At 39.0% G+C, this 13,539-nt stretch overlaps 1 protein-coding gene across 4 annotated transcripts in view; it reads right to left on the reverse strand.

Annotated features, from left to right (window-relative positions):
- The window catches only part of SIMC1 (SUMO interacting motifs containing 1), a 97,619-nt gene that overhangs the window by 40,968 nt on the left and 43,112 nt on the right, over positions 1-13,539 (reverse strand). For all 4 annotated transcript variants that reach the window (XR_006532579.2, XM_044777638.2, XM_044777639.2 and 1 more), the window contains exons 2-4: positions 5,938-7,551; positions 2,930-3,162; positions 2,094-2,163 (exon numbers count right to left, since the gene is read on the reverse strand). Coding sequence is in view for 3 of the 4 variants with exons in the window: in XM_044777638.2 (XP_044633573.2) it covers positions 2,094-2,163; positions 2,930-3,162; positions 5,938-7,551 (1,917 nt within the window). In the remaining variant the exon portion in view is untranslated. The remainder of the gene's footprint in view (positions 1-2,093; positions 2,164-2,929; positions 3,163-5,937; positions 7,552-13,539) is intronic.

The following is a 13,539-nucleotide window of genomic DNA, read 5'->3' on the forward strand; positions in this document are numbered from 1 at the left end:
TTAGAAAATTTTTTGTCAGGAAATTGAGAGATCTGTGTTTCTTTAGGGTCAGTTTCTGGAGCTTTATTTTCTTCCTTTGATTAGGTCATATTCTCCTGTTTCTTAGTAGTCTTTTGTTGAGATTTGAGCATTTGGAAAAACAACTACCTTTCCCAGTTGTTATCCACTGAGTTCATGCAGGGCAAGACCTTCACCAATAAGCCTGGCTAGAGATTCTGGGATGTCTCATCTTCCCTGAGGATGTGTTTCTCTAGGCTTGTGCATGTGCTTTTATCTGTCTTAATTTCCTAAGTGGCTTGTTCCTATTTCTTCTCAGGAGCCTACAGTCTCTTGCTCCCCTGGTACCTGTCTGTGGAACTGCATACTCTCTGCAGCTCTAACGTGCCAGAGTGCTTGCCTCTCTTTTCAGCAACTTCCAAACTATGCCACCATTCCTATCAGTGCTCTGAGTCAGGCAAGGCAGACACTATCCCTTGGGAAGCCCCCTACCAAGCCAGAACACTGGACTCAAAGTCCACTCTTTTGTTTCCATCCCAAGGGAGGAGCTGGGATATGGGAGATTTCCTCCCAGTTGCACCATGCTATCTTGGGTAAGGGGAGTGGCATGGGCACACAAAATACTACAAACTTTCTTACTCCTTTGAATGGAGTCCCGTCTTGGTTATGCATGGCCTGGGTACTACAGCTTCCCAAATGGTCTGTAGAGTTTTCACACAAGTATATTGGTCCATATGTTGTTGTTAATTTGGTGTCTCCATGGGGGAACAAGGGCCTGGAGCTTCCTTGTCTACCATCTTGGTGATGTTTCCCAGATCATTCTTTCTTAAAGCCCTATGTTACTTTGCTCCAACATGGACTGACTGCTGTCTAGGTCAACTATTTGCTGTAATCTTAGGACTTCTCTTTACTACTTTCCTGGATTAGATCTAGTGCCTCTCTCTTTTTTTTTTTTTGGTGAAGAAGATTTGCTCTAACATCTGTTGCCAACTTTCCTCTTTTTTGCTTGAGAAAGATTTGCCCTGAGCTAACTGCTGTGCCAATCTTCCTCTACTTCACATGTGGGATGCTTCCACAGCATGGCTGATGAGTGGAGTAGGACCATGCCCAGGATCCAAACCCGCAAACCCAAGCTGCCGAGGTGGAGTGCATGGAACTTTAGCCACTTGGCCACAGGGCCAGACCAAACCTCCCTCTTTTTTGATTATTCTCCCACTTTTTCGATACATACCTTCAAGTAACCTCCTAAGAAATGGCATGTGGAGATATTTTTTTCAAGTTCCCACATGTTTGGAAATGTCTTTATTCTACCCTCACACTTGACTAATAGTTTGGCTGAGTACAGAATTCTAAATTGAAAATAATTTGTTCCATTCACATGCTTTTGCATGAGCAGAACAGAAAGCTGGCAATTAAATTTATGGATCCCTAAAGGTCAGAATGCAGATGATTTTTTTTCTGGAGCACCAACTTATACTAGCTGCCTTCATTTATGACAGATGGTTCACTCAATTTCTTTAGGCAATGAATCCTTTGACTTTTTGCCTGAAGAGTAGATAACTTGGTGACTGAACTTTCTGTATAAGAATAGAGAGGTTGTCAGTTCCATCTACAAACTTTCAACAAATTTACAGCCCATATCTGACTCCAACCTTTTTATATATTGTGTTTCTGAGTCCAAAGCCTCTGCTCTAAAGGGAAGATTTCCTTCCTCCTTGGCTGTAGCCCCTTACACATGTGTTCTAGCCTGAGGCTTTCTCTGCTTAGCTTCATCAATCATCACTCTTACATTTCCTTTAGATCTTCTAGTCTTCATTCAAATCCATTGTCCTCCATATTTTCATTGCCATGGATTTATAACCTTCTCTATTCTTCACTATTATTTTTAATGGGATCTCAAGAAGGAGAGGGATAAATGAAAGTATTCAATCTTGAATTGGAAGACAGCACATATCATTTCAATAGAAATTTTTGGGTGGGGGTGGGAGTGTAAGGAGGGAATAATGGTAAAGACTTTACTACCAAATTTGCTGTCATTTTTGTTTCTAGTTAAAACTTCCTCTGCAGAAGATACACCCTCATAATTGTTACGTTACCTCTTCCTCCATGACATAAGTGAGCAGCTTCCAGTCCCACTCCACTGTCTTGGCATTAGCTGGATGTAGCCTGAAAGTCAAAGGACATCAATTAGAATTCTAGAGAGTCTTGTGGAACAAGGGAAGAGATCTGGAAGATGATAGAAGTGTGAAGCCTCCTCTTATCCTCAGTGCTCTTGCTCACCCTTTGATACAATACTATGTCATCTGAGGGTAGTGGAACTTCATTGTTTTTTTGCTACCCAGTATCCACTTTGGGAGGCATTAGTACCCCCAATTTTACTTTGAAGAAATCAACTCTTTATTACTCTTAGCCCACTGGCTTTACCTACTAGGACCCTGGGATGAAGCCTGTGAAGCATGTTGACCCAATCATGATATTCTACCCCTCAGTCCACAGTGATTTACTCAAAGATGGGCTCACATCTTATGTTATACCAATTAAAGCCTACAAGACTCAATTTCAGAACTTTTCTGTGATTATAAAGGAAGTGGACTCTCTCCCACTGAGACTATCATAAAAGCTGGAGGCTGAGAAGAATACCTATGGAGCCCGAAAACAGAAGCAAAGCAGAGCTGAAAAATGGATCAGTTCAATTTTTGAACTGAACTGAGTCACATCTCATTCTTAGGTTTCTAGTAACATGAGTCATTAAATTCTCTTTTACCAGCTGTTAAAGCCAGTTTGGACTGGGTTTCCTGTCACTTGCAATCCAAATAACACTAACATACTAAGTCATCCTCTCTAATGGTTAGCTGAATAAAACTTAGGCAAGAGAAAGCTGTGCCCCGAGTTCAGGTTCCCTAGAAGATTCATCAACATCTAAGGTTCATACTGTTGAATTTTCATGAGAAGCATGTAGGCCTCCTTTAGGACATCCACGGTCTCAGAGCCACTGAGAAGGATTTTCTGGATGATATGAGCCACAATTTCTCTGGGTGGGTAATGCTGGGGTGACACAAAGTCCATCAAAAACTGCACAGTCCCCAGGGGAAAATTTTCTTCAATGGTGTTTGTTACCATTCTTAGTCTTCGATGAGGGATGGGTTCTAATTTTTGACCCTTGCTCTGTAGACATAAAAAGAAAGAAATTAGGATGGGTTTCTACAGACATAAAAACAAGAGGTTCTGGAACACGTCGAAGACAGCAACATTTTCCATGCATTTGAAATATTTGTAATTTTAAAAGAAGAGACTGGAAAGGCTTATCTAAAAAACTTTTAATGACATGGAAAATGCTTATATTAAGTTAAAAAATAAGAATTTAAAGTTCTATATATAACATGATTTCATCTGTGTTAAAATATAGCATAAAAGGGAAGTGCGAAAGAATCAAGAGCCAGCCTAAGTTGATTTTGGAGTGAGGGTGAGAAGATATTTAGGGGCAGTTATGATACTACATTAGATAGTAAAATAAAGATGAAGAAAGTCGCTTCAAATATATTTTGTTGTTAGGAGAAGAATCCCATTTTGTTGATTTTTTTTGAGTCAACAGTAAATATTAAGTTGCCCCCCGCCCCCCCCCCCCTCCCCCCCCCCGGCTGCAAATAAAGTATGGATAAAAAGACTGGGAGAGAAGATGTGAAAAAGTGGTTTCCTATTATCTGGATGGTGGAATTATGGATGACTTTTCCCCAATAAGCTCTTTCGTATTTTTCAATTTTTCCAGAATAGACTTTCATAATCAGAAGAAAAACAAACATTAAAAAGTTTGTTTGATATAGGAATATAACAACAATTTTTGAACATTTAACTTATCCTCATTTAATTCTCACAACCCTAAGAAATACGTACTATTATTATTTCTATTTTATAGATAACGATAGGAAACTGAGATTTAGAGAGTAAGCATTTGTCATGCAACAAATGGCAAAAGCTGGTTTCACATATGGGTGGTATAACTCCAGAGCTACCCTCTAAACCTGTGCTCTCTATAAACAACAAAACCAACAACAATAAATATATTTTTGCTAACAATTTCAATTATTAAAAAATGTAAAATGTCTATGTGTAAAAAAGCAACTGGGAAAGAAATACACCAAATTATTAACAATAATAAATGCTGATAGAACCATGGTAATTATTTTTATATTTTAAAGTGTTTTATATTAAGTATTTTTAAAATATGAGAATAAATATTGATTTTAAAACACCAACCAAACAGAGATTTAACAGCTTATGTATAACAGTAAAATAGTGATGGCTGGAATTGTCCTTCTAGGAAATCTTCTGGAGAAGAGAAGTCTAGTTAGCTTTCCTCATGTCTCAAATCACCTGAGGGTAACCCCTGATCTTGCTGATGAGAGACCAATACTGTAAATGGCATTTAAGGAGAATTAAGAGTGAGAGAAGATAAGAGAAGAACAAAAATCATTGGTGACTATTTTATGTGTGCACTTTATAATCTTGACCCTGTTTATTCATTTCTTGCCTACAAATGGAGACATCTACAAATAGATAAAATTTATAAATTGCTTTGATGCCTGTATCCTTAAGGGGAACTAATATTTATAGAGCACTTTCATAGGCCCTGAAAGCTGGCTTTGTGCTTTATGTGTTTAAGTCAAACATCTCTATGATATGGACATTACGACTTGTTTCAGAGCTAAACAAAATGATACTCAGAGGACTTGAGACCAGTGCTGGTAAGTGGCAGTGTAAGGACTGGCTGAGAAGTTCTGGGGGAAAATGACCTAGTGAAGAAGTACTCATTAAAAGCCCAAAAGAATCATAGGAGACACAGAAAAGATTTATAGGTGTATTCTAGATGGCTGAGGTCCTTTAAGAAGGTAAGAAATTAAGATAAAGAAGAAAAATCCACTTTGTCTAGCCAAACTGCCACTTCATTATCCAAGTATGTGTACACAGAAGGGGGTGTGGTCTCCCCATCTGCATCTACAATGGCTTCTTTAGTCATGTGGCACCTACAAAGCACTATAGCCTTGATTAGGGAAACAGCTCTCTCCAGTCTCAAGCACTCTTGATAATGGACAGATGTATCACCAACCTGAGGCAAACCCATAGCAAAACGAATGAGCTAGCGGTTGGGGAGTCATTCGCAAGAAGACATAAAACATATGAGAAGATATGACAATTAAAACGAGAGAAAAAATTCACTCTCCAAGGCCAAATCAATGTGAATCCCTGACACGTGGTAAGCTGAATCACCGATTGCTCCAACAAAGAGAATGTACTTTGTGACTTCTTCAACTACTTCAAGCCAGTCTTCTTAACGTTGGAATGTGGTTATGAATAATGAGAAAATAGCTTCATACTGTGGGAATTAGCCAGAATTTTTCTTTCTTACATATCTGGCTTAGTTTTCACAGATCAATGAAGACCAACAGGAAGTAGCATTCCTACAAAAATCTTAAAAGTGAATCCCCCCACCCCCCTCCACAAGTCAGATAGCAATAATCTTGAAGGCACTGAAGTGGTAAGAGTATTACTATCTCTGTGATATGGGAGCTGTAATAAAAGCATAGGAACTGAACAGAAATATTTGATGAAGGCCTATGATGAGCCAGACACTCTAACAGGCACTTTACATTGTTATCTCATTTAATGATCCTGTGAGGTATGTTCTTATCTCCATTTTACAGTTAGGAAAGCTAAGGTTCAGAAAGGCAAAGTGACTTCTACAGTACCAGTTTTTAAGTGTGAGTCTGAACTTTGAATCCAGATCTGACTCTATACCGAATGGTTCCAAAAGTGAGGGAGAGAGAAAAACGTTAAATTTATACTGGGCCTGTCCTCTTGTGCATGGACTCCTTACAGCATACTACCCTTATACTAAACTTACACAAGGACACCTAATCCCTAGGGGAAGATATGTTAGCTCACCTCTCTTGTGTCTTTATCTGGTATTAGTGTCTGGAAGAAGAGGTGATGCACCGGAGGTCGTAAGAAGTACTTCAGTCTATGCAGGCATGGTCTGTTGAACAATCCACCTTGTGGTGTTCGTGCTTGTACCTGGGCAGACCCGGGGTTGGCAGGCTCTGACAGTGATATCTCTTTTCTGGCTGGAGTTTCTGTGGCAGAGAGCCAAGAAACTTTCTCTAGGGAAATTTTAGACTGTGGAGACTGTGGGCTGGGAGAGCAGCTTGGAGAGGATGGAGCTGAGATATCCATAGGAGTGTCACGGTTCTCTATGTCATTTTGGGGAGAGTCAAGCCTGTCTTGTGGTAAGAGAGGCAAGTCTCCAAGTGAGTGTGGCATGTTTCCCAGCAAGTGTGGTATGTCTCCAGGTGAACATGGCACATGTCCTGGTAAGTGTGAGACTTCTCTAGGTGAATGTGGCACACTTCCTGGTGACCGTGGCGCATCTCCTGGTGACTGTAGCACATCTGCTGGTGACTGTGGCACGTCTCCTGGTGACTGTGGCATGTCTGCTGGTGACTGTGGCACATCTCTGGGTGACTGTGGAACATCTGCTGGTGACTGTGGCATGTCTCCTGATGACTGTGGCACATTTCCTGGTGACTGTGGCACGTTTCCTGGTGACTGTGGCATAACTTGTAGGTGTGCCACATCTTGTGGATATGGTATGTTTTGAGGTGGGCCTGGTACATCCTGAGGTAGGCCCAGAGAGTCTTGAGATGGGCAGAGTGAGTCTTGAGGTGGGCAAAATGAGTCTTGAGGTGGGCAAAGTGAGTCTTGAGGTGGGCAGGATGTGTCTTGAGGTGGGCTTGGTGAGTGTTGAGGACACCATGATGAGTCCTGAGGTGGGCTTGGCATATTCTGCTGAGGGCATGGCATGTTCTGAGGGCATGGCACATCTTGAGGAGGGCATGGCACTTCTTGAGGCAGGTGAGGCATAGTTTGCAGCTGGCACTGCATGGTCTGTGATGGGCATGACAAGGCTCGCGGTGGGCATGAGGAGGCTCGTGGTGGACATGGTGAGGCTCGCAGTGTGCATGGCAAGGCTTGCAGTGGGCAGGGCAAGGCCTGTGGCGGACAAGGCACATCTTGCTGTGGGCATGGCAAGGGTGCCCTTTGATTGCAGCTGCTACCATTATTGCTTTTTGGGGAGAGGGAGTGAACATCTGAAGACAGCTGTAGGCTTGCCAAGAAGCTGAGGTCACCTTTGAACGTGGTTGAGCTACAATTTGGCTCCACTGGATAAACAGAATTCCCACTGATGGATGCAGGGGGTTGGGGACCTTCAAATGCGGTTTCTTCCAAAAGGTCCAAATCCACAGGATCGCTGTTAATGATTCTCCGTGCTGCAGGCCGAGAGCTTCTGTCCACTCGCCCTTCCATTACCTCTTTGCTGGAGAGGCTGGCACATGTTTGAAGATTGGCTGGCTCCTTCTGTGAGGGAGTAACAGGTTCTAGAGTCAAGTCAAGAGTGGCAATAGGTCTATTTTCTTCCTCAGTTCTTGTCAGGTCAATCACACAGAGTCCATTGCGATCCTTTGCCCTTGGTCTCGTTTCTCTAGTTAAGTCAATGAAGTCCTGTTGAAGGATTGTGAGAAGATAAGAGGTCAAGCAAGGAGTTTCAGCTTTATCTAAGAAGACTTAAATCTTAGCTTTTAAGGATAAGCATATTTTGCTTTTTCATCTCAGTAACAATTTATATATATCGTATTAACATAAACATTAATTTATTTCCTTTGGTTAAAATTTTGCTACTGTCAAAGCTGTCAATTTCTATACCTTCTTAAATCATTCAAACGCCACATGCACATAACTAAGGGCATAGTGGGAAATGTTTTCTGACCCAAAGGTGGACAGAGGAGTAGTAGGGAAGATTTCAACTTTCAGTCACAAAGTAAAACGCAACCTTTGTTCGGAAAAGCAAATACACAGGATAACCTGCAACAGAAGCTAAAGAGGAAGGGAAGCTAATATAAGAGAATCTACCACATTTTAAGAACATGTTGAGTGCTTTTATGTCTTTAATTTTCACACTGACTCTATCAGGTAGGCATTGTCATCTCCATTACACAGATGGGAAAACTGGAGTTCAGAGAGATTAGGTTATTTACCTAAGGATTATACAGCTAAGTAGCAGAGACAGACATTCAAACCCAGGTCTGTTTCCTTCTTTCCCTGTTACGGCCTTAGGAATATATAACTTCATTCAATATATAATCAACCTATAGTCAGATATGGAGGACAATACAATAAGGGTTATAAAACCAACAGTGTAAATCTGAGCCCTAACGCTAATAATTACTGGAAAACCTCCTATCTTCATCCTGATACTCAGAGTGCAAAATGATTAGGCAGTTCATAAAGTGTGATCATGCCAGCCAGAGGCACTATAACCAACCTCTGTGCCGTGAGCATGGAATGATATTGCTCAACCTTCCAGATGTCTCCTCACCTGGTTGGGTACCACTGCCACTGGTATGTTAGGTACCAATTCCTGGGCTAGCAATGCCATTGCTGCTACCACAGCTACCATGCTATTTCTCTTAATAGACATGATAGTCACCATTGTCAATGACACCAAAGCAGGGCAAAGGATTCTGGGTGGGTCAGGTGAGAAGTTGGCATGCACCTCATCCTAGAATAGGGATTGCTTGGTGAAAGCTAATGCCTCATCCCTAAGAAGCAGCCATATAGTATCACTGCCTTCAGTGGTTCTCTACTGTTAGCTGAACTCAATATAAATAGTTGCAAAGCCAGAGAGGACCTGAACTTAACTCCTCTTCCGTTGCCAACTGCTAAAATGCAAGATTACCATGTCTCTCCCACTGAATACCCACCATATCAGCTACAGGATAAAGGACAAATGCCTTAGTAAGACTCATAAGGTCCTTTGCAATAAGGCCTGCATTTAACTTTCCCTGACTACTCTCACTCCTCACATAATCAAATCATACAGAACTACTACAGATCCCTAAATGTGCCACACTTTCTCAGGTATCTTTATCTTTGTTTACGTTTGCTTATGTTCTTTCTTTTGCCTGGAATGATTATTATCCCTTTGATTATTTGGAAGTTTCTTGTCTTTCAAGATTCAGCACAGATATCACTGTGTGTGAAATCCTTCCAGATCACTTCTCATTCCAGATTAATCATTTCCTCCCTCATATCCTCACTGCATCTATACAGACCTCTTTCTTTATCCCAAAGAATTCAAAGTTTTTTAATGATACTGAAAATGGAAATAGTTTTTTGTCATTTTGTTGTCAATTATTCATTGCTAGTATATAGAAATACTATTGATTTCTATGTATTATCCCTGTATCATCCGACCTTGCTAAATTCACTTACTAGTTAAGTACCTTTTTTGGTACATTCCTTAGGGTTTTCCATATAAAAAAATCATGTCCTCTGCAAATAAAGAAGTTTTACTTCTTCCTTTCCAATCTGTATGCCTTTTATTTCTTTTTCTTGCCTATTGTAATGGCTAAGACATTCAGTATAATTCTCAAAAGAAGTGCTGAAAGCAGACATTTCAGACTTTCATCATTAAGAATAATGCTAGCTGTGGGGTTTTCAAAGATGCCCCATATCAGGTTGAGGAAGTCCCCTTCTTTTTCTAGTGCTCTGAGTTTTAATTGGGAATGGTTGTTAAATCTTGTCAAATGGTTTTTCTGCAGCTGTTGAGATATCTTATGATTTTTTCCTTTGTCCTATTAATATCAAAAATTACATTCATTGTTTTTCTAATGTTAAATTAATCCTGGGGAAAACTCCACTTGGTTACGATGTATTATCCTTTTCCTTTATTATTGGGTTTAATATATCAAGACTTTGTTAAGAATTTTTGCATATACATGAGGGACATTAGCTTGTAGTTTTCTATTCTTTAATTTCTTTTACTGGTTTTGCTATCAGAATAAAACTGGCCTCACACAATGACTTGGGAAAGATTCCCACCGTCTCTATTTAGGTTGTGTTGGATTGGTACTATCTCTTCCTTCAATGCTTGATAGAAATCACTAGTGAAGCTATCTGGGCCTGAAGTGTGCTTTGTAGGAAAGTTTTTTTTTTTTTAAAGATTGGCACCTGGGCTAACAACTGTTGCCAATCTTTTTTTTTTTTTCTGCTTTATTTCCCCAAACCGCCCCCCATACACAGTTGTATATTTTAGTTGCAGGTCCTTCTAGTTGTGGGATATGGGACGCTGCCTCAACGTGGCCTGACGAGCGGTGCCATGTCTGCACCCAGGATCCAAACCCTGGGCCGCCACAGCAGAGCGTGCGAACTTAACCACTCAGCCATGGAGCCGGCCCCTGTAGGAAAGCTTTTAATCACAAATTCAATTTTTTTAGTAGACATAGGGCTATTAACATTTTCCATTTCTTCTTGTGTTAGTTTTGTGACTTGTGGAATTTTTCCATTTCATCTAAACTGTCAAATTTATTAGTATAAAATTGTTCATAATAGTCCCTTATTATCTTTTTAATTCTATATAGATTTATTCCCAATTCCCTTTTTTTATTCCAAATATTAACTTGTATCCTCTGCATTTTTGTCCCTGATCAGTCTAGCTAGAAGTTTATCAATTTTATTTATTTTTTCCAAAGAACCAGGCTTTTCATGTGCTATTTATTTATTTGCTGTTATTGTTTCCTTCCTTCTACTTAACTGTGGATTTAATTTGTCCCTCTTTTTCTAGCTTAATGTAGAAGCTTACTTAATTGATTTTCAAAATTTTTCTTTTCTAATATTATCATTGAAAGCTAAAATTTCCCTCTAAGTATTGCTGTAGCTTAATCTGACAGTTTTTAGTGTATATAGTCATTTAATTATCTTGTAGTTGAAATTTACTTTCATTATGATCAGAAAACAAACCCTGTAAGATTTCAATACATTAAGACTTGTTTTATGTCCTAATACATGGCCCTCTTGCTCAGTGTTCCTTGTGCGCTTGAAAAAAGATGGGCCTTCTGCAGTTGTTGGATATAGTTCTACAAATGCCTTTAAGTCACGGCTGTTGATACTGGCTTTCAGATCTTTGATTACTTTACTTTTGGGGGGATCCAGTTGTGCTATCAATTACTGAGAGAAGTGTATTCAAGTGTCCAGTTATGACTGTGGCTTTGACTATTTCTCCCTTTAGCTTAGTTTTTGCTTCATATATTTTCAAACTCTGTTTATTAGGTGCACATACACTTATAAATTGTTATATCTTCTTAATGTATTAACCCTTTATCATTAAGAAGCATCCCTCTTAGTTTCCAGCAATCCTCCTTATATTGATGTCTATTTTTTTCTGGTATTAATAGAGCCACTCCAAATTTCTTATGCATATTGTTTGCAAGGTATATTTTTATCCTTTTATTCTCCATGTATCTTTGTGTTAAAGTGCATCTCACATAGACAGCACATAGTTGGCTACTGCTTTTTTGTCCAGTCTCTCTCTGCCTTTTGATTAGAGTTTTTGGTCCATTTACACTTAATTGTTGACATATTTGCTTTTAAATCTACAATCATGCCATTTGTTTCCTATTTGCCCTATCTGTTCATTATTTCTCTGTTCCTCCCATCCCACCTCCTTTTGAGTTAATCACATTTATATTTTGGTATTCATTTTTATTCCTCTGTTGGTTTTCTAGCTGTATTTCTTTTCATTATATTTTTAGTAGTTGTTTGTAGGTTTACAGTACCCAAATTCAATTTATTCATGTACTTAGAAAAAAAATATTAAAATACTTAAGATAAAAATGTAGCAACCTTACAAAATATTCCATTTACTCTGTGCTCCATCCTTTGTTTTTGTTGTCATATATATTACATCCATATACATTATGAACTCACTAATATAGTATAATTATTTTTACTTTCAACAGTTACTTGTCTTTTAAGGAAAGTAATAAAAGAAAAATTATTTTCTTTTCACATATGTATTTACAAATTCTAGTTCTCTTCATTTCTTTGTGTAGATCCAAGTTTCTACTTGGTGTCATCTCCCTTCAGCTAAAATTTCTTATAGTGCAGGTCTGCTAGTGATAAATTTTCTCAGTCTCTGTTTATCTGAAAATGTCTTTATCTTGCCTTTATTTTAGAAGGATAATTTGGCCAGATATAGAATTCTTGGCTAAAGGTTTCTTTCTTCCATCAATTGAACATGTCAGTCCAAAGTCTTTTGGCCTCCACAGTTTCTGATAAGAAGTCAGCTGTTAATTGCACTATTGGTTCCTCTACGTTACATATCATTTTTCTCTGGACACTCAAGGAATGGTTTTCTTTGTGTTTATCTTGCCTTGAGTCTGTTGTGCTTCTAGGATCTCTAAGTTATTATTTTTTTCACCAAATGTGAGAAAATTTCAGTCATTATTTCTTCAAAAATTTTACTACAACTTATTCCCACCACACCTTCTAAGACTCTAATTACACATATTTTGAATTGCTTGATATTTTCCTACAGATCTCTGAGGTACTATCCAATTTTATTCCATCTTTTTCCCCACTCTTAAAATTGAGTGGCTTCTATTGTTCTATCTTGAACTTCACTGTTTTTTTCCCAGCCTGCTCTCTTTTCTAATATGCTGTTGAGCCCATCAAGTTTTTTTTTTTTAATTTCAATGACTATATTTTTTAACCCCCGAACTTCTGTTTTTTATAGTTTGTTTTCTCTGTTGAGATTTTCTATCTATTCACTAATTGATGCTATATTTTCTTTAATTGGTTGAATGTATTTATAATAATCACTTTTAAGTTTTTGTTAAATCCAACACAGGCTCACTCAGAGTCAAGCTTCTATTGATTGACCATTTTTTCCCTTTGAATATGGGTCACACTTGGTTTCTTTGCAGGTTTAGTAATTTTTGGTTGAAAACTGAGCATTGTAGGTAATAACTGTAATGATTTGTGTTCTTCTAAAAATTGTCTTTTTGTAGTTGTTGTTGTTCTAGTAGACAGTTAATCTTCCTGAACTCAAACTGCAAGCTTTGCCTACCTTGCACAAAGGAGGTGCTGATATCTTTGTTCTTATGATTTCCAGCTGCTGTGGTTTTAACCTGGCTCCTTGGTAGTGGTGGGGGTGGTTCTCTCCTCTGCCTGCCTAATTTGGCTGTCAGCCAAGGACTTGGGCAGAGATTATACTTTAATTTTGGGGTTCACCCTTCCTGTGATTTTCTTGCTTCTGGGGATTCCTCTCTAACTTCTTGCTGCTCTGCCATCCCTGACCTCTGTCCCTTGACATTTCAAAACCATAACATTTAAGCTTTCTGCCACGCAAGTGGCAAATGATTGGGGAATGCAGTCAGTTAAAAGAACAGAAAACTCACAGATACTGTCCCATGCAGCTATCTTTCGAGAGCAGATTCCTCTATAGTATCTGCCTGATTTTTCACTGGGCCCTCAGGAAGTATTTTAGCAGGTAAGGGAGTTTCATAGACTGGAACAATTCAACAGTGTTGCTCTCCAAACCTTGGAGAGAGTTCATTGCTCTCCTCTTTGATGATTCCATAGCACTTTGTACATACTGTCACTTTACTGCATATCACAGAGCACTTGATTATTCTCTCCCCCATTAGACAA

The sequence above is a fragment of the Equus asinus genome, chromosome 9 (genome assembly GCF_041296235.1).
Source record: "Equus asinus isolate D_3611 breed Donkey chromosome 9, EquAss-T2T_v2, whole genome shotgun sequence".
Lineage (NCBI taxonomy): Eukaryota > Metazoa > Chordata > Mammalia > Perissodactyla > Equidae > Equus > Equus asinus.